At 47.3% G+C, this 20,891-nt stretch overlaps 1 protein-coding gene across 4 annotated transcripts in view; it reads left to right on the forward strand.

Moving 5' to 3' along the window:
- LOC115533321 (protein TANC1) overlaps nucleotides 1-20,891 on the forward strand; it is a 134,566-nt gene that overhangs the window by 15,536 nt on the left and 98,139 nt on the right. For all 4 annotated transcript variants that reach the window (XM_030343774.1, XM_030343776.1, XM_030343777.1 and 1 more), the window contains exon 2: nucleotides 8,726-8,818. In XM_030343774.1, coding sequence (XP_030199634.1) covers nucleotides 8,758-8,818 — 61 coding nt within the window. In that variant the 5' untranslated portion in view covers nucleotides 8,726-8,757. The remainder of the gene's footprint in view (nucleotides 1-8,725; nucleotides 8,819-20,891) is intronic.

The following is a 20,891-nucleotide window of genomic DNA, read 5'->3' on the forward strand; positions in this document are numbered from 1 at the left end:
AAATTTTCCGAATTTTTTATCGAACGACATTAACGTTAACACCAACATGTCTGTAAAATTTGGACTCGATCCGATGTCTAATTTTGGATTTCTTTGGATTTTTGATATTTCACGTCTAATTTAGCTCATAAACCAATATTCAAAACGCTACCGTTTCGTCGTCGAAAGTCGGATCAAAAAACTGTCTGAGGGTTTCTTTGCGTGTGCGTCTGAAGATGCCGTGTGCAAAGTTTGGTGTTGATTGGTCGAGAAATGTGGGAGGAGTAGCGAAAAAACAGTTTTGCGGTTTTCGCGATTTTGCGAAAAAAAATTCCAGACGCAAATGGGCGTGGCCTATGCCAAAAGATGCAGCAGACTCCAGTGCATCTGTGTGTACAAGTTTTTGGACTCTGGGAGGTTCGGTGTGGGAGTTATAGCCGCAAACGCGTATTCCTTGGTATAGCGCCACCTAGTGGCCGGCGTGTCTGGATTTTGTTATCTGAGTAGCGGTGCCGATTCTGGATCTAGTCATGCAATTGGCGCGTGTGCACCATTTACGGTTTGGGCTGTGGTTCCACTTTCACCGCGGGAAGTATAACTAGAACTGCAGGCAGTTATGCAGGGGTCCAAGAAGTGTGCATTTCGCCGGCACAACGCGACAAGAAATGTGTGTTTCGCCGGCACAACGCGAAGCATGTGTTCAAAACGCTACCCTGAACCTGTGGATACAAAGGATTTGACTGTGGTAGGAGTAGCGAGAAGTCAGTGTAGCGTTTTCGCGGCGAAATTTTGCAGACGATATACAATTTCCTCGTTTATTGCGCCCCCTGATGGCGAATTTTTCCGAATTTTTTATCGAACGACAATAAGGTTAACACCAACATGTGTGTCAAATTTGGACTCGATCCGATGTCTAATTTTGGATTTCTTTGGATTTTTGATATTCCACGTCTAATTTAGCTAATAAACCAATATTCAAAACGCTACCGTTTCGTTATCGAAGGACGGATCAAAAAAGTGTTTTGTGCTTTCTTTGCGTGTGCGTCTGAAGATGTCGTGTGCAAAGTTTGGTGTCGATTGGTCAAGAAATGTGGGAGGAGTAGGGAAAAAACAGTTTTGGGGTTTTCGCGATTTTGCGAAAAAAAATTATGGACGCAAATGGGCGTGGCCTATGCCAAAAGATGCAGCAGACTCCAGTGAATATGTGTGTACAAGGTTTTGAATGTGGGAGGTTCGGTGTGGGAGTTATAGCCCCAAACGCGTCTTTCCTTGGTATAGCGCCACCTAGTGGCCGGCTTGTCTGGATTTTGTTATCTGAGTAGCGGTGCCGGACCTGGATCAAGTCATGCAATTGGCGTGTCGGCACCATTTACGGTTTGGGCTGTGGGCCCACTTTTAGCGCGGGAATAATAATAAAAAAAATCCTTACAAAAACAATAGGGATCCAACCTGTTGGCTTGGACCCCTAATAAAAAGAATCCTTACAAAAACAATAGGGATCCAACCTGTTGGCTTGGACCCCTAACTAGAACTGCAAGCAGTTATGCAGGGGTCCAAGAAGTGTGCATTTCGCCGGCACAACGCGACAAGAAATGTGCATTTCGCCGGCACAACGCGAAGCAAGTATTCAAAACGTTACCGTGAACAACATGTGGATATAAAGGTTTTGACTGTGGGAGCTTCGGTGTGGGAGTTATAGCCTAAAACGCGTTTTCAGAACATTCCATTGGCCAAATAGGAGATAGACAATGTCGTCGTTTTTTGGCGCCGCCCTGTTGGCGAAATTTTCCCAAGACAATTTTCCTTTGCCAAAAACTCCCGCCCACATTAATAATTCTTGGCCATATTTTCTATATAGACTCGGGTTTGCCCCTTGATGGTTTCCCTTGAGTTTGAAGAACATTCCTTTTGCCAATTAGAAGATATACAATTTCCTCGTTTATTGCGCCCCCTAATGGCGAAAAATTCCGTTTTTTTTATTGAACGCCATTAAGGGTAACACCGACATGTGTCTAAAATTTGGGCTTGATCCGATGTCTAATTTTGGTATTTTTAGAATTTTTGCGTTTCGGCGTAAAACGTAGCTAATAAACCAATGTTCAAAACGCTACCGTTTCGTCGTCGAGGGTCGGATCAAAAAAGTGTTCGAGCTTTCTTTGCGTGTGCGTCTGAAGATGCCGTGTGCAAAGTTTGGTGTCGATTGGTCAAGAAATGTGGGAGGAGTAGGGAAAAAACAGTTTTGCGGTTTTCGCGATTTTGCGAAAAAAAATTCTAGACGCAAATGGGCGTGGCCTATGCCAAAAGATGCAGCAGACTCCAGTGAATATGTGGTTACAAGATTTTGACTGTGGGAGGTTCGGTGTGGGAGTTATAGCCCCAAACGCATCTTTCCTTGGTATAGCGCCACCTAGTGGCCGGCGTGTCTGAATTTGGTTTTCTGAGTAGCGGTGCCGTACCTGGTTCTAGTCATGCAATTGGCGCGTGTGCACCATTTACGGTTTGGGCTGTGGTTCCATTTTCACGGGGAGGTAGTATAATAATAATAAAAATCCTTACAAAAACAATAGGGATCCAACCTGTTGGCTTGGACCCCTAAAAATCCTTACAAAAACAATAGGGATCCAACCTGTTGGCTTGGACCCCTAATAATAATAATAATAATAGGAAAAATCCTTACAAAAACAATAGGGATCCAACCTGTTGGCTTGGACCCCTAATAAGAAAAATCCTTACAAAAACAATAGGGATCCAACCTGTTGGCTTGGACCCCTAATAATCCGTACAAAAACAATAGGGATCCAACCTGTTGGCTTGGACCCCTAATAAAAATCCTTACAAAAACAATAGGGATCCAACCTGTTGGCTTGGACCCCTAAAAAATCCTTACAAAAACAATAGGGATCCAACCTGTTGGCTTGGACCCCTAATAAAAATCCTTACAAAAACAATAGGGATCCAACCTGTTGGCTTGGACCCCTAATAATCCTTACAAAAACAATAGGGATCCAACCTGTTGGCTTGGACCCCTAATAATCCTTACAAAAACAATAGGGATCCAACCTGTTGGCTTGGACCCCTAATAATAAAAATCCTTACAAAAACAATAGGGATCCAACCTGTTGGCTTGGACCCCTAATAATAACTAGAACTGCAAGCAGTTATGCAGGGGTCCAAGAAGTGTGCATTTCGCCGGCACAACGCGAAGCATGTGTTCAAAACCAATTGGCGTGGCCTATGCCAAAATATGCCACTGACTCCAGTGAATCTGTGCATATAACGTTTTTGACTGTGGGAGCTTCGGTGTGGGAGTTATAGCCCAAAACGCGTTTTCTGAACATTCCATTGGCCAGTTAGGAGATATATTATTTCGTCGTTTATTTGCGCCCCCGTGTGGCGAGATTTTCCAAAGACAATTTTCCTTTGCCAAATAACTCCCGCCCACATTAATAATTCTTGGCCATATTTTTTATTTAGACTCGGGTTTGCCCCTTGATGGTTTCCTTATAGTTTGAAGAACATTCCCTGGGCCAATTAGAACATATACAATTTCCTCGTTTATTGCGCCCCCTAATGGCGAAAAATTCCGGAATTTTTATCGAACGACAGTTAGGTTAGCACCAAAATGTGTGTAAAATTTGGACTCGTTCCGATGTCTAATTTTGGATTTCTTTGGATTTTTGATTTTCCACGTCTAATTTAGCTCATAAACCAATATTCAAAACGCTACCGTTTCGTCGTCGAAGGTCGGATCAAAAAACTGTCTCACGATTCCTTTGCGTGTGCGTCTGAAGATGTCGTGTGCAAAGTTTGGTGTCGATTGGTCAAGAAATGTGGGAGGAGTAGGGAAAAAACAGTTTTGCGGTTTTCGCGATTTTGCGAAAAAAAATTCTAGACGCAAATGGGCGTGGCCTATGCCAAAAGATGCAGCAGACTCCAGTGAATATGTGGGTACAAGTTTTTGAATGTGGGAGGTTCAGTGTGGGAGTTATAGCCCCAAACGCGTATTCCTTGGTATAGCGCCACCTAGTGACCGGCGTGTCTGGATTTTGTCGTCTGCATAGTCCGAAGAGACCTGGATCTAGTCATGCAATTGGCGTGTCGGCACCATTTACGGTTTGGGCTGTGGGCACAGTTTCAGGGAGGTAAGTATAATAATAGGAAAAATCCTTACAAAAACAATAGGGATCCAACCTGTTGGCTTGGACCCCTAATAAAAATCCTTACAAAAACAATAGGGATCCAACCTGTTGGCTTGGACCCCTAAAAAATCCTTACAAAAACAATAGGGATCCAACCTGTTGGCTTGGACCCCTAATAATAGGAAAAATCCTTACAAAAACAATAGGGATCCAACCTGTTGGCTTGGACCCCTAATAATAAAAATCCTTACAAAAACAATAGGGATCCAACCTGTTGGCTTGGACCCCTAATTAGGGAAAACAATCCCACTTCCTTTCTATATATAGTCAGGCTTCTCAGAGGACAGTGATGTGGCCTGATGGCCCCATTAACCACACGTCACGCCATGCATTGTGCAGGTGTGGCTCAGGCCACACAGAGGTGAACTCTATCAATGCTGGAGAGAGACCTGTGAAAACCTCCATGGCTATCACCTGATATCACCCTTTGGGTTTTCATTTCCTTCAGAGTGGAAGGGTTCCTCCTCTAGAAGGTCGTGTGTCTCGCTTTCTTCTTTTTTTTATCGTTCCACTCAGTGAGCGCTTGATGTAACAGATTTACTTACTTTAAAGGTGAACAAGGTCAATAAGACCAAGCTTGAAACCGCAGAGGGAAGCGTACCGACTCTATGGTAGGGCTGCCCATGTGTGCTTTCCCTCCCTCTTACAGAGGGAGGTTTAAATTACAGAGGCTGTGGCCTGTTAGTTCTGTTGGTTTCTACTCAAAGCAAATCTGTCCTGCTCTGCCTTTCTGTGGGATGCACGATCGCTATTGGGTGTCTCACACAGAATACATGTGAATGCTGAGTTTCTGCTCCGTCTCTTCGACCAGTGTGTGTCCACAAAGCCACAGCAGGACTTTGGCTGTTGTATTCCAATATGATGAGGCCCCCTTCTAAGGGCCCTTTCTTTTGGACTTTAATACAAGAACTCCTCTTAAATGCATTGGCTTGAAAACGATGAGCGTTGCAGGCCTGACCTTCTTCATGACTGACTCGCTACATGCTGTTCTGCGCCATAACTTCGCCCTCGGGAGGTTTCCTTGCAAAAGGTCACCATTGTAACCCTGACGAGGCTTATCACTGTTTGAAGTTGATTCTTTTTGCTCTCTTGTTCTGGTCAGAGCCTCACGTTGATATTGTGAAAGGTTTGAGTTCTATGTTAGAGATGGACTTCTGATTGCCGGGTAGACCTCCCTATCTAACCTCAGGGAGGTTTATATCGGCATCTCAAAAATAACTAAGCCAAGGTACAGTCGAGGAAGTGCAAAACAACACAGCCTGGTCACCAGGTGTGAATGTCCATGGGGTATGTGTTGTTCTGTTCCCTGTCTATATAATTGGAGTGAAGGAATACAGGGGACTCGCTGGTTCTCAGCATATGCCATAAATTTGCTTCAGCTCGTGCTCTTTGAAAGTCATGTCTTCAGGTGCTGTCCATCCAGTTTCCTCTGATCCATGAAATGTCCTTTTGGAAATGTTTGGTCGACATGAAAGAATCACTCAACATTGTGAGTCGAGGATTCTTTTTTTTGGGTTGGCATGCACATGGAAGTACTAAAGTGTTGCAATATAATTGCTCAGTATCAATGTTAGTCTTTAATCACATAATGTTAAGCTGTAGTCTCTGTGACCCGAGGCCTAATTGCTGTGAAAATGGTTTAGTCAGGTGCGAACCTAAGGCACAGACTTCTGGAACCTGATCCAACATCCTCTCGCTACTTATATAACACAAAGTGTGCGTGCGTTTGTGCGTTTCTAGCTTCTCTGATATCGGAGGCTTTTCTCATTTCCTCCGGGATAGCCCTGGCTCTGTTTATTGTTACTGTGGAGATGGACTGCACTAGCCTAGCTCGCTCCCACACAGCTATCAACAGGCCTGCTGACCACGCTAATGTACAGTAGATTAGGATCTGGGTAGACATCAGCTATACAGAATCTCTATGTTACTTACTCCGGCCGTGACCTGCCATACCATTCTCCCTCACACTCATATATCTTGTTTTCATAGCCCAAAGGTTGTTGTGGGATTCCTGAGTCAGAAATAAGCCCTCAATTAATGTGAGTAACCGCTACGCAATTATCAAGCGTTCGGTTAGAGCTGCCTGATAGTTTTTATAATACTTTGATAACTGTCATTAAATGTGCTTTTATAGTTACTGGACCTCCTTCAGTGGAACTGATTTCATAAGGCCGGTTCACCCACAAAGGCTTTCTTCCTTCAGCGGGACCTGCAGTGGAGTGGTTTGTCTGAAATGATGATTCATTCATGTCTGCCCGGTGATGAGGAAGCGCTTTCAGTAGGCAGACACAGGGCGACGGGGTGGGCTGTGAGTGTGAAGCCATGCAAAGTGCTGAGCAACACACCGGGATGACTGTATTCAGTCTGCAGTCCATTGTGACTCACGGCCCTCATGAACACGGCCCTAATCCACGTCCTGTCCTGTGAAAGGGGATTGAAATACGACAGGTTGACAAAAAAGTATAGCGTGTAAGAGTGGAGGATGGGACATGAGATTTAACTGTGTTTATCTGATTAATATTGGTAAAATGAATCCTTACACATTTTTTATTGCAGAAGATTTACTACACTAAAAATAATAAATGTAGCCCTAACCTAAATCCTGTTTAAAGTAAGATATTCACATGCAATGGACATCCTACGTTTCTATATACTAAATAGCCTGAACTGGACTTCCCAGATGGCTCTTTTATACCTGCAGGGCTATACAGGGCTAAACAAGAATGTATTTTTCTCTGAAACAACGGCGGTGTGCTGATGATGTTATGTTAACTCAAACAACCACCTGATCCTGGACAGAGCCCGTAATGGAGACCTACTTTGTTTCTTCTTGTCGATCACATGGTTTGTTCACAAGGATATCGAAACACATGAAACATTGACGCCAGATCAGATACTATGTAGTAATATTCACCCTCGTTCATACTTTAGTTTAGTACATTGGTTCTCAAAGTGCGGGCCGCGGGCCAATGGCGGCCCGCAGAAACATTCTTCGCAGCCCGCAATGACATACAGATGTAAGTAAAAAAATAAGTTTCATTAGAAATTATAACATCAATATTAATTTAAACAAAAATAAATAAATGTAAAGAGAAAAGTCTACTCTCTCTAGCTTTCAATTGAATCCTGTTACATTTATTAATTTTAATCCGACTGTAAATTACTTTGAAAAGATGAACCTCAGTATTTTTCCTTTGGCTGCCCTCAGTCAAATTTTGGGTTCCTAAATTGGCCCTCAGCTGTCAAAACTTTGAGAACCCCTGCTTTAGTATGTCTGGTTGCAAACGGAAAACTTAAATTCGGACTATTGACTCATTTGATGATTTTTTCAAGACTGTCATAGACACTAAAGGGCAAGGATGTATAATAATAATAATCATGATATATTGCGCCAACCGTCTTTTACATTCTTGACCTTCTGGTTTGGTAAATGCCTCGTTTTACTGTGTTTCAGCTATGCTGTATTTAATGTATCATTAAAGTCTTTCACAGCTTTGCAGGGGAAGAGCCCCCTAGATTATGCTGCTCTTGGATGCTAATAAGCTGCTCACTATCCTTGTCCTGTCTCATTGGTAAACTAAGCTAACCTTCTGGGACACAGGCCTCGGTTAGGCTTGCATGTGTGGCTTTAGAAAAGCTTTCGCTTTTTCGTTGAATTATTCTGTTTTAAGTGACAATCTTGTATCTGAGTGCGAAGCTGCAGAACAGGTTCAGTCACAATTAGAGTTGAATGTGTAGCATTTATTTTAATATGTGACGTTCCAACTCAACTCAGAAGGTCATCATGTCAATCGCCGGCTGTGGGGAGTCTGCAGTGAAGTGACTTCTAAGGACCCCAGTTCAGACACATACCATCTATTAGTCATGGAGTTTGGGCCATTCGACCGAATGTTCCCCCTTGTTCCCATAACAAGATGGCCACCTGGCTCAGCGCTGTTTAAATATTAGGAGCATTGTTCCTGCCCGACGTCTCCTCTATTGACCTGCGGGATTGGAAGCGGTGTGGGGAAATGCCAGGCTGGTGGCCGAAGAAGGAAAACACGTTTTGCCAGGACTATGTGAACTTTCTTGTGATACATTTTACATTTACATTTAGGGCATTTAGCAGATGCGACTTACAATAAGTACATTTGTCAGAAGGAAGATAAACAATATATCACTGTCGGTAGAGTAAGGATGTTCATAGAACCAAGTGCCAAGCACTAACAATTGTTAGGTTAACTCCTTCCCTTTATTCAAAGGAGATAGCTAGGGGAAGATGATAACTCACTCCGTTTCTGGTCAGCTGCTTTCAATGGGAAAGTGCATGTGTTTATATTTGACCGTGGCTGTGTGTATGTGTGCGTACTGCGTAGTGCGTACATATGCTGCTGCTCTCATGCCATTTTCCTTTCCAGCACACTGGATTCAGTGAGTAATAAAAATAAGCTATTCCTCTTTAGCTAGGAGATAACCTCCGTTGCAGAGGCGAGGTGAGAATGGATGTGTTTTGACTGCCCTGCCCCGGCCGCCGAGTGCTTAGACGTGACCCTGTGCTTCTCTTGCAGGGAGGAACCGGCGCGTCTCCAGTAAACACACCATGTTCAAGGCGGTGCTGAAGAAGAACCGAGACGGGGGGAAGGGCAGCAAGAAGGAACCAGGTACGTGAGAGGAGGCGTGAAAGAGGGGGCGCCTGGTTTGCTTTTCGGGGGCACAACCAATACACTCTTCTCCGTCAAGGAACGGGGGATTGATAGGTTGGCTCGCGTCGGTCCGGCTTTCACTCGGTTAATCGGGGAAAACGAGAAACGTGTAGAGCGCGGCCGTTTAGTGCTTGAGACCGCGCCGTGGCCTGATGCAAGTGACTTATGATGGGCATATTTAAACAGTCGAGAGAGTGGAGATGAAAGCACGCAAACACTGCCTCATGTTAAACACTCTGCTCTGCAAACATGTCCTCGTCTCAGGCTGAATCAGGAGGCCGGGAGCCTGAACATATATGGTCACTCGGCTCTCGTCTGGGCCAGGCCCTCCCCGGGTTAACTCCCGGTGCACAGGGCTGTAAAGCAGAAATATGTAGCCGAAAATATAATTATTTAGACTGTGTGGCCTCGGTTGTGTCCTTTTTATTATGATGGTGATCGTATGGTAAGTGAGTAAGAGGACATGGGGTGGGGGACGACTTGACATCACAGCGTTCCATAGGAAAGCAAACACGTGAGTGTCACATGGCTTCGTGACACGTTGTCTGCCTCTGTTCGCTCCACCGGTCCGGACTTGCCGTCTACCCGCGGTTTAGTGGCAGCCAAAAGTCTGTCGATGCTCCCACGGCCCCAATACTATCCCACAGGTTTTCTGTGTCCGAGAGGCTCTGTTCAGCTTCCCAGGGCTCTTCGACCAAGCTGAGACTTGTTGAACCAGTGGTCGACACAACGCTAATAAAGAGGGAAAGGAGGCAGTGCGGCCTGCCCAGACACTAGTAACCTTCAGGGCTGGCTTACAGCTTTCCCTGGCATGGCCTCGGGCAGACCCACACACACACACACACACACACACACACACACACACACACACACACACACACACACACACACACACACACACACACACACACACACACACACACCGTACACGCACGGACACACACATACGTGCACATGCACACACATAAACGCAAGGACACACACAAACGCAAGGACACACACATATACACACGGACAGACACACACACACACACACACACCGTACACGCACGGACACACACATACGTGCACATACACACACATAAACGCAAGGACACACACAAACGCAAGGACACACACATAAACCAACGGACAGACCCACACACACACACACAGACACACCATACCAGCGCGCCGCGGACACACACGTACACATAAACACAAGGACCGGCATAAACGAACGGACACACACTTACACAGATCCACGCGCAATGACATGCACAAATAAACAAACACTGTTTATGGCAGCCATTGGTTGAAAAATAGAGGTTCTGAACTCTGTAAGGAATTCAAGGAATCTATGATTGAATGCAGTGTGTCAACCAATCAGGATCCCTGTGTAAACATATTACCTTCTTCAGCAAACGTCCTCGGCAGAGGGAGCGCTAAGCAGAGCATGCCTGCGATGTGCAATGTATTGTTTCCTACGGGCTGTTGAAACCTGCATGATGCATAGCGACTCTCCCAGAGTTCACAATAACATAGCATGGTTGTGCCCCAGTGTGACACACACACACACACACACACACACACACACACACACACACACACACACACACACACACACACACACACACACACACACAGTTCTGTATTGTGATGTGCGGTATGTTTTTGTTTTGTTTGCTTCTCGTCAGTCATTGACCATTTAACTAAGAACAGCAAACCAACCTTACCGGAGTGCCTCCCACTGACGGACGTAGCGGTGGCTGCTAGCAGGCGAGTTCCTGTGAGTTCCTGTATGCGGTGCACATATTTGCCTTATCTAGAAACAACAGCGGGAACAGTGACAGGCCCAAACTGTTCCATCTCTGAGGGCTCTTATCTCTGTGAAGGTCCCTGCCTCACAGTGGGCCGCCCGGGCCGTGCCACAGTGGAAAGGGGAGAGAGGCCTCCTTCAGCGTGATGGATGGAGCGGGAGAACAACACTTGCGTTTTATTACTCAGCCAATGAGAACAATTGAATAGACAACACCATATATAGTGGCGTGTCGGACGTGTCCTACCGTCGGAGAGGCTGGCTTGTGTTTAAACCTGCCTCGCTGCCATTTGGCCAGGATTGGTTTGTTTGTATCCCGGGTCCGTTTTTTAGAATGGGAAATTAGATGACAAAACACAGGGGGAGTTTTCCGTTGGCTAATTAGTTACGCTGCGGTGTAGACGCACGCTCTGTGAGCAATGGCGTACCGTAGTGCACGTCAAATATTCAACGTTAATTTTGCAGAGCTTGAACAAAGATTTCATTAACTACCCACAGGAGTCGGGAGAGAAACTAAGTGTTTGGATCAACGGTCGGGTTCGGTGTGGGTTTAGTCGTATGCTTTTTAAACTTGCTATACTCCTGTCGAATCAGATCAAAATACTTACTCAGATAAAGTACTTCCAAGTTATACTGTCAGTCTCTGTGGCAGATAAGCTGAATTACTTGAGCGTTCAAGATGTTATCGGCGTTGTCCCCGGGGGAATCAACTTACTCACTCTTGTCTTCATGTATTCCAATTAAAATGGCTGCCCATGTTTGACTCACAACACGGACGGATCCCCTCGATAAGAACTTCCGATCAAAGCCAATTCCCAACATGGCCGCCGCACAATGCACCATGAGAACGTCGCTTGTGCAAACCCCGGTTTCCTGTGCCACGGGCCGGCCGGAACCAGGCCAACCGCTGCGACGCTCCAAGCTCGAGAGAGAGAGAGAGAGAGAGAGAGAGAGAGAGAGAGAGAGAGAGAGAGAGAGAGAAGAAGGGCCCTCGGAACGTGCGCCCAGCGACATGTCACGGTAATGGATGGACGGAAAGACCTTGATATTCCTATAATTGCACGATGGCTTAGTATAGGTTGCCCATGACATGGTGGCTATGGGCTGGAGGGAGCTCTGAAGGAGCTGGGGAGACGTTGCCTCCGTGCCAGATACCACCACAGTCATTAGCTCCACTCTGGGCTCCCCGCCCCACCAGGACGCACACCCACACACGTGCACACACACACACACACACACACACACACACATGCATGCAGATGCACATATGCACACATGCATGCACCCATGCACAGACGCATGCATGACACATACATAGGCACATACACTTACACACACATACACGCAAACAAACACACAAACGCACAAAGAAACACACACACACACACACACACACACACACTCAGCCACACAGACACACACACACACACACATACATACACACGCACATGCACACTCGCACACACACACACACACACACACACACACACACACACACACACACACACACACACACACACGCAAGCATACACACACTTTTCTGTTGCTAATTTCGTCTAGCTCCACTCCGCCTCCTCTGCCTCCTTCTGACTCCTGATCTGTTAGGAATCTGTTTAGAATTGGCCTTTTTAATCCCCTCTAATTATGCTTTTTCTATGATCCGGCCTTCCGGAAGTCCAGTTCCAGGGGGCAGTGGCCCGGCGCCTTTGAAGTGAACACCGTGTTATGAAAGGTCATGGTGCCACCAGGCCCCGGCTACCTTCATGGACTTTGAGTTGCAAGGCACCCAGAGCTCAGAGGATTACGCTGTAAAAATATTAAACTGGTTTGGCTTAATTGGTATTCTGTTTGAGGCTCTGGACCCCTCTGGTTTTATTTAGCGTCTCACCTGTTATCTGGTGTTCATTAACTGCAGTTTCTACGTGTCGCTAATTCACTCCTGCGCTGAGTTCCCAACACTAGGATCCAATTTGGAGTTTCAGCCATACCCAGTTCTCAAAGTTTGTACCCTTTTTTTTTACCTTTTCAAGCAATAAAGCCTAAAAATCTAAAAGAAATCCACTATATAACCTAGGAAATCAGGATGAAAAAGCAGTTGTCTCAGTTTGGTTCTGAGCTCATATTTGACGTTTCCTTTGGAACGCTGCAACCCTACTTGTTAATGGCCAAACCCAATTCAGAGTCCTAATACAAAGACGGTGTAAATCCACGACTTCCCCAATGAAGCAGCCAATAACGACGGGCCTGTGTTTTTATGCTCTGGTTGTTTCATTGGAGACGCTGGCAAGGAGAACAACGTAATGCCAGACTTCTGTTCTCATATTCAACAGTACTTGAGGTCGGATAAATATTTCAGTAACTTCCCGGATGAGTGGGGATATCAATTGCTCCTTAGATCTCCAGTATGGTGCATTGTAAGTTAGTTGTAAGTTAGCTTACTTCTCAAAGTCTGATCTCACGTCAAATCCCATTTGACCACTTCCTCCACGATAGAGTTCGATCTCAGTGTATGTAAGGCCTGCATAATTAACGGAACATAAATCACAACAACAAAAGCAGTGTTCCTACGTCGCCAGAGGCCTTGAAAGACGATGCATGCCGACAAGAGTGAGACCGCAATCAAACCGCTTTCCTCTGAAGGCTCCTCTACCGATTTGTCATCCGGCCAACAGACACAGCTGTCAGACATGGAGAAAAAAAACAAAACCTGTGTGTCTGTCGTCAATGACCCGGTGTTAATCGCGCTAGCGCGGGTAAATGCGCGACCTCCGGGGTCGACACCTGCTTCAGCTGTTCCACCGACGCGGGGCCATCAGCCACCGGCACCCGAACGGAACGCCGCCACCGCCACCAGTTGGCTAGGCTCCTCTCCGGTGTATGTGTTGTTCGCACGGGGGGGACGGCAGCCAAGCACCTGGCGATGAAGGACGGGCTTCTGCCTCTGCTGCTGAGCTGTTGACACCCCCCGGACCACTCGTCTTACAATGCACGTCTGTGAGGATCGCCAGCATAACGCCAACAGCCTTAACGTGACATTTGTATCACGGATTAACAGGGGTCCCGGTGCGAACACGTCACGGGGCTCACAGATGGTTTAAATCTCCCCGTTATGACTTCAAGTCGACTGGTGACGCCTGGGCGGACGTAATATGAACAGCCATTCCAACGCGTTCCATCTGTGTTGTTATCGACTGCGGCGTAAAAACTAACTAGGGAGGGAATGTGCCGCTGCTTTTCCCTTCTGGATGTTGAGTTCTTGCCATGAGGGTGTTAATAGTTTGGTAGAGCAGGGGATCTTTCTCCATCGGATATAAAGGTAAAGGAAGGATAAAGGAAATCAGTTATCTGTGATTTCATTGTATTGTTTAATGCTGCATCTACCTAAAGTGGAACTGACTTTTAGGGAAGCAAGACAGGTAATATCATCTTTTTTATATATATCTTGACATTTGTGAACCGTTGTATTTTTATGGGAATTTAGATAAAATGTCAAAGGCTACCGGGGGAAAAGGTATTTATTTTATGTTTATCACTCACCGTTCTCTTCAAAAGAATAGTTTCCTGAAAGAAAAAGAATAACGATAAAAGTAATAAGCGGTTTTCTTTGTATCCATAATTCTGCTGTGCTGAAGTCTGAACCAAAGCCCAGCGACCTTGACTGCAACTACAATATGATGGAAAACCTCCACAAGTCTCCTTTAGAAACACTCACATAACACACGCTGCATATTAGCGCTGTTCCTAGTGTTGGAGCAAACAGCCTCCACACGTCTGTTTATTTACACATTAGGATGACTTGGTGCATTCTAAGCTTTTCCGTGCTTTGTTTGAATGTTCCCTGATGGTTTAACAGAGTTTAAATACTGTCTGTTACATTTGCTTTACCTTATTGAGAGAAAAACTTAAAGGGGTATCCACTGCTAAACAATGACTGTGACTTATTGTTGTGTCAGCTGTGAGGATGGCTGGTACAGGCCGATTCTGTGAGTTTATGTTTTCTTTCCGACATGATGTGGTGGTTTGCCCCTGGGGGTCGAACATGGTCTATCAGTGACTTATTAGAAATAAAGCCTTTTGTACGGTCTCTCCTACAGAGTTGCTAATACAGACCATTCATAGCAACGCAGTTGTTTCTATGCTGGGCAGAGCAGTTTGGCATAGCAGAGATTCCTTAACTGTTTTCTATATTCTTGTTTCCTTGCCACGTTCCCTAGGGGTTTAGCATGAGGAATTTTACTGTTATGGAAAGGCTTTTTAGGAAAGCAAAAACAGCAGATGGCGAGCCAGAACAAAATTGAAACGTTTATTGGCCTGGAAAGTCTGGTGTGACTGTCAGAGCCACATACGAAGCCCAGAGCCTCATGTCTGAGGAGAATGCTAATTTATAGCATTTGTGCTTGTTGTTGTCTAATACAGGCGTGATATCATGCTGCTGCTAGCCATGGCAGTTTGTACCAGTCTCCTCTTCCTTCTGGGTGAATATCTTCTGTATCTTGGTTATGGCTTCAACTTGGCACTTGGCCCATACATTCTGAGTGATGTCAGGGTCATGGCATGATGGCACGGTCCTACATACGGCTGAAAGTTGTTTTGTTATTTTATAAGTGCAGGAAGGCGAGTGGTGTACATGTTGACGGCTTCAACAGCTTGGACTGTAGTGAGTAGGAATTCAGTGGCTTGCATCGCTCCTGTCCCTGACTGTATCCCGAAGGCCCCCTCAACCTTCAAGCCCCTAGTCTCTAGATCTGAGAGTGGGTCTGGGAGGTGGCAGCGCTCCAGGGATGAGAGCGGGTCTGTTAGGTGGCAGCGCTCCAGGGATGAGAGGGATGAGAGTGGGTCTGTTTAGTAGCAGCGTTCCGAGGATGAGAGGGATGAGAGTGGGTCTGGGAGGTGGCAGCGCTCCAGGGATGAGAGTCGGTCTGGGAGGTGGCAGCACTCCAGGGATGAGAGTCGGTCTGGGAGGTGGCAGCGCTCCAGGGATGAGAGTGGGTCTGGGAGGTGGCAGCGTTCCGAGGATGAGAGGGATGAGAGTGGGTCTGTTTAGCATCAACGTTCCGAGGATGAAATTGACTCCCTGACATGGCAGCACTCCGACTTCACCGAGAGGAAGTGTGGTCAGGAAAACCTTCCTCGTGGAGGTTTTCCTGTCCACACAGACATGGCCGTCCTTCACTGCTCGGCCCACAGGCGCCATCTTGAAACATTGGGATGGTGTCGGCCGGTCCCGCGGCTGTATTAGCAGCTGCGTGGCAGACTCCGCCTTCAACCACCCTGGCCACAGCCGCTTTGAGCCGTAGAGCTTCCGCCCACTCCCCCATCGTGGGTTTCGAGGGGAACTTGAGGAAAAAGCTTTTGCAGAGTTCTTCCATGGTGGCCGACAGCTCGAAAGGAAAATGTTGGTACGCGAGTCAGGCTCGGTCTCTCTCGCAGACTGCGGTCTGAATAAGGAGCCACAGCTCAGCTATCTGGAGGTCGCTGCAGCGGCCCCTTTTGCTCTGAGCTTCAGAAAGACGTTTCCCTTCCTGCAGTTGAAACCCACCAATGAGCACACCCGCCCACTATCACAGAAATAACACGGTTGGCCGGCAAGGAGATGTTTTGCTTGCGTAAGCACGGTTCTTTGATTGGCCGTGGTTAATATTGCTGCTTCACCATCTCACTCCCAGAGATCATGGTCAGAGCTGGATTGCAGTGCACTTCCTAGACCTCGGTGTCCAAGTGCTGGCAGTGAATTTCCCAGACCTCACGGGCCGAGGTCTGTAGGTGTAGCCCCAGGGTGTGGCAGCTGGAGGAAGGAGGTAGTCAGTCGTGGTATGTCAGGGTAAGAGCCATGTCCACACTCATTTATAGCCCTCTCTTCCTGAGAGGTGAGCCAAAGGAATTAGTAAACAAACCAAGGTGGACCTATTTTCGCTTGCGCGGCTCTGGAGTCGTATAACTTCGGGATCTGCCGGTGAGGTCAAGACGGAAGGATAAACACATAGGCAGGACCACCACAAGCTGTCTACACCACAGACAACATGCTTGTACCGCACAGGACAGAGACACCCACACACCCAGATACAAGACAACCATGCACACACGCATGTACACACAGACACACACACACACACACACACACACACACACACACACACACACACACACACACACACACACACACACACACACAGACGCACACCCTCCCACACACGCACACGCATACCATGCACATGCTGAGAGAAATATCCACCCTTTCCATTAGCTTAATCCATGCTCTTTGATATTTCGTTCAAGCATAACAACTTGGTCACAATCCGTTTCCTCAGAACACTTTCCATCCTATTCTCGATTAGGACGCCGCTGTAATCGGTTAGTTCAGGAGGTTCGGGTTCGCGGTTCGGGTTCCTCATTTGCCGTCATGTAACACCTATATAATACGACGATCTTTGACGATTCGGAAACGTGATCCTTATCTCGTATACATTTCAGGGAAACAATTGTGCTGACGTTTGGGAAACATTGAGAACACCTAGTTTTCTCCCGGTCGTGTTTTGTGTAGATTTTCGTGCCCAGACAGAAGAGGTAGCAGTTGAAACTGTGAAAATAAAGAATGCACCTGATTCACAAAGAGGGCCTTTGAGTGAAGCGCAAGACCTCCAGTATCAAAGCACTGTACAGCCAGGAGGCAACGATTAGCAGGGCGTAGCTCAAACCACATCTCTCTCTCTCCCTTGCACACACAAAAACACACGCATGCACAAACACACGCATGCACAAACACACACACACAAATGCACGTACGCACGCACACATGCATAGAAACACACGCACACACACACACACACACACACACACACAACCACAAATGCATGCACGCAGACACACACACACAAACACACGCACCTCCACATACACACACACACACACATTTGTAATATACACATCTGGGGAGGCCCAGATACACACACACAGACACACACACATTTATTCATATACCCACATGGGCAGACACACAAACAGACATACACGCACACGCACACATGAACACACACACGCAGTTACAAACCCCAGGTGCATCCACATGGGGCCCTCCCTGTTTCTCCTGTCTTTTGAAACGCAGCATGCAGGCGCCGCTAGAAAGATAGAAACCTGGTGGACCAGTCCTGCTGTTTTTCCCGCCTGGCAAAAAGCTCTCAAATAACAGCAAATAATTCAACATTTCCCCTTCCACGTCACATGGTCTCAACGACAAAGGACGTTGAAGACATGATGATGTAATCTTGCTAATGTAATTAAGTGCCTTTTAATTAACATTTAAATTGCCGCAATGTGACCATTAAATCCTGTGTGGTTACTACAACGGACCTCAGTAGATCCCATAGAGATAATGAGGAGCGGTAAAATGGCCCAGTCTGCAAATGCTTTTGGGTGTGATTGAAGCATATTATCTGTGAGTACACCTCCGTTCTTGTCTATTCTTGCAGCTGTTGTTACAAAAGAGAGATAGTAGATCTAGCAATGAATTCAACAACTTAGCTACTTCTAAATAACTGGCATACGGCTTATGTAATAAGGACTGTGCAAGGATTTCGATTATGATGGATCGCCTACTTTGGACAGAAGCACATGATCTGTCTTTTCAATGTGGTTTTGAAACCACATTCTCTACCTAGCATACGATGCTCAGCCTAGAGCTAGCATTTGTAGCGTTTCTACGGGCTTGGGATGTTGGAGGATATCAGTTTCAACCATAAGCCAGCCCTGTACGAGTGGTGTTGGGTTACCTGGCTCAATGACAGCGAGGAACCGAGACAGTTGTGAAGAGACCCTTCCTAGGATGGCCCCTTTGATTCAGTGCCTTCATCGATCCCCAAAGCCTTCAATACTGTCACTGTACAGTCTCTCACAGTGAGCTTCTGCTTTCTTCCCAACTCAACCTCCCTGGTGAAAGGCACCCTCCCACTCAACCCCAGCCCCCCTCCCCTGTTGAACAGCTCTATCCCCTGGTGAAGACCACTGTCTGTCCGTCCGTCCGTCCCCACCCAGACTCGCTCACTTCTGTCAATGATGGTCTCGACTGAGATAGCGCGAGCGCGTTCACGGAAAAATAAAAACACCTCATGATTGGCTGCAGACCCGGGATGATGTAAGCTTGATGTAATGTCAAACAGAACGGTATTCAAACCAGAGTTATCTCGTATCCTTCCCCCCCCCCCCCCCCCCGCCCCAGACCCATAAGTCTGAGAAGCTGATGGAACTATTCTGATATCTCACAGACCAGGGGAGGGGCCGCAGAGCACTTAACATCCTCAAGTTTGATAGAGAGAGAGAGAGAGAGAGAGAGAGAGAGAGAGAGAGAGAGAGAGAGAGAGAGAGAGAGAGAGAGAGAGAGAGAGAGAGAGAGAGAGAGAGAGAGAGAGAGAGAGAGAGCCTTCCTTTGAAGGCTCGTGCTGGCTGCTCATTGGCTGCCGAGGTCAGTGGGACGCATGTTTTTCGCATTACTGGCCCGGGATAGATGCATTCCTGTTGTCTGGTAAGGCTTCAGTGTTACCCTTTTACCTTTTGATATACTCGAAACATCCCTGTACACCATCAGCACACAGGCCACTGCCGGTTCAGTGACACACATGATTTAAATCAGCGCTTGAGCAGTGGATCTCTGGGCTTCCTGTCGTTCGTCTGTTCAGCGGGGAGGGGACACACAACATGTTTACTTCCTGTTAATTCCTCCAGCCTCTGTAGCCATCATTTAATTACGTGCTCGCGGTTTGTAGACTTCCTATCTCGTTTCAAGTCGGTCCAAACCCCCCCGGCCCTTGATGTCCCCCAGCCCGGGTCCCTCTACGTGGGTGTCTGGGTTGGGGAGACCCCCGGCTCCTAGTCTCTGGCGGTAGGGGCCCCTTCATTACCCCCTCGCGGGCCCTAGCCCCGGCCCGGCTCTGGTCGGCGGCGCTGAATGGTACACAGAGATGCTTTTTGTGATTGCGTCTGCAGAAGAATGCCCCTGCGATCCGAGGCTCGGGGAAAGGGTCTGGGGCGCGTTGAACTCGTGACCCCCTCGTCCCTTTGTGCCCGGCCTCAAAGGGACGAGGGGTAATGCTCAGTGTGAGGAGGAGCAAACGGCCTCCTTGCTCGTTCCCGCCAACTCCTTCCTCGCTTCATCCCTCTGCCAGACTCTCCTCTAACTCAAACACATGCCGTCGGTCAGGCCAAAGTAGAGCGAAACCAAAGATAAGATAAGGTGGGAGTCTAAGTGCTGAATATCATACTACAGTAGTCTTGTTTCAGGGTTAAAATAAGACATTTACAATCGGTTCGACACAGCATGCTGAGGCATATTTTCCAAATTATTTCCCAATTTTCGTTTTATGCTGAAGTTGTAAAAGAGTTCACCGCAATTTGGTCGAATTCATGACTCGAATATGCAGGAACGGGCCACGTCACCCCTTGTTTGAGTGCAGGATTAGCCCTCACTCGACGCCCCTTGTACCCCAGTCTTGTCCATTTAATGTCACTGAATAGGTTACTTCGACCTCCCATCGTCCAAGCCGTCCGGCAGTGCTCTCATGACCTACCGAGCCCCCAGAGCAGCCTTTGCCTAATGGCCTGTGCTAATTTCATTCCGAGGTCTGTTTGACACAACCCATCGTCACGGCAACGCCGCAACCGCAGACCGCACTGCAGCCACTCTACTCTTATTTTTTCTCCTCGCATGGAAAACCGACGTCCCCTTAAAGCCAGATCTGTTTTATGTTTATCGTCAGCAGCAGCTAGGAAGGAACCGGTCGAGAAACGCCGGTCTCCTGAAGGACCTTCAAGGTCCCTGGGAAGGGGAGTGTTGAGGCGAGCGGGGTCAGGCCCCTCTTGTACCCTCCCCAGGGAGCCACGAGGCAGAACCTGTTCTCCGGGACCCCTCGGACCTCTGGGTTCTGTCTGCAGGTCACAACACATGATTGATCGCAGGGCTGCGAATCCCCCCGAGGTCATCCGTTATCCGTCTCTGCCGGGATGGAAGCAGCTGTCTCCGTGACAGCAAAGGTTACACAGGATGATACCGGCACGCCCGGGGAACATCTGGGGCTCCAGCGGCGTGTGTACGCGCCACCTGAAACGTCAGGAGTTCATGCAACCCGCATGTGACCATAGCATCCTAATATTGAACCCTGCAGATCATCCAGAAGCTGATTAATGAACCTCAGTAGCCTCTGGACCTCTTCAGTGGATCCGACACACAGATTCAGCCTGGCTGTA

The sequence above is a fragment of the Gadus morhua genome, chromosome 20 (assembly GCF_902167405.1).
Source record: "Gadus morhua chromosome 20, gadMor3.0, whole genome shotgun sequence".
Classification (NCBI taxonomy): domain Eukaryota; kingdom Metazoa; phylum Chordata; class Actinopteri; order Gadiformes; family Gadidae; genus Gadus; species Gadus morhua.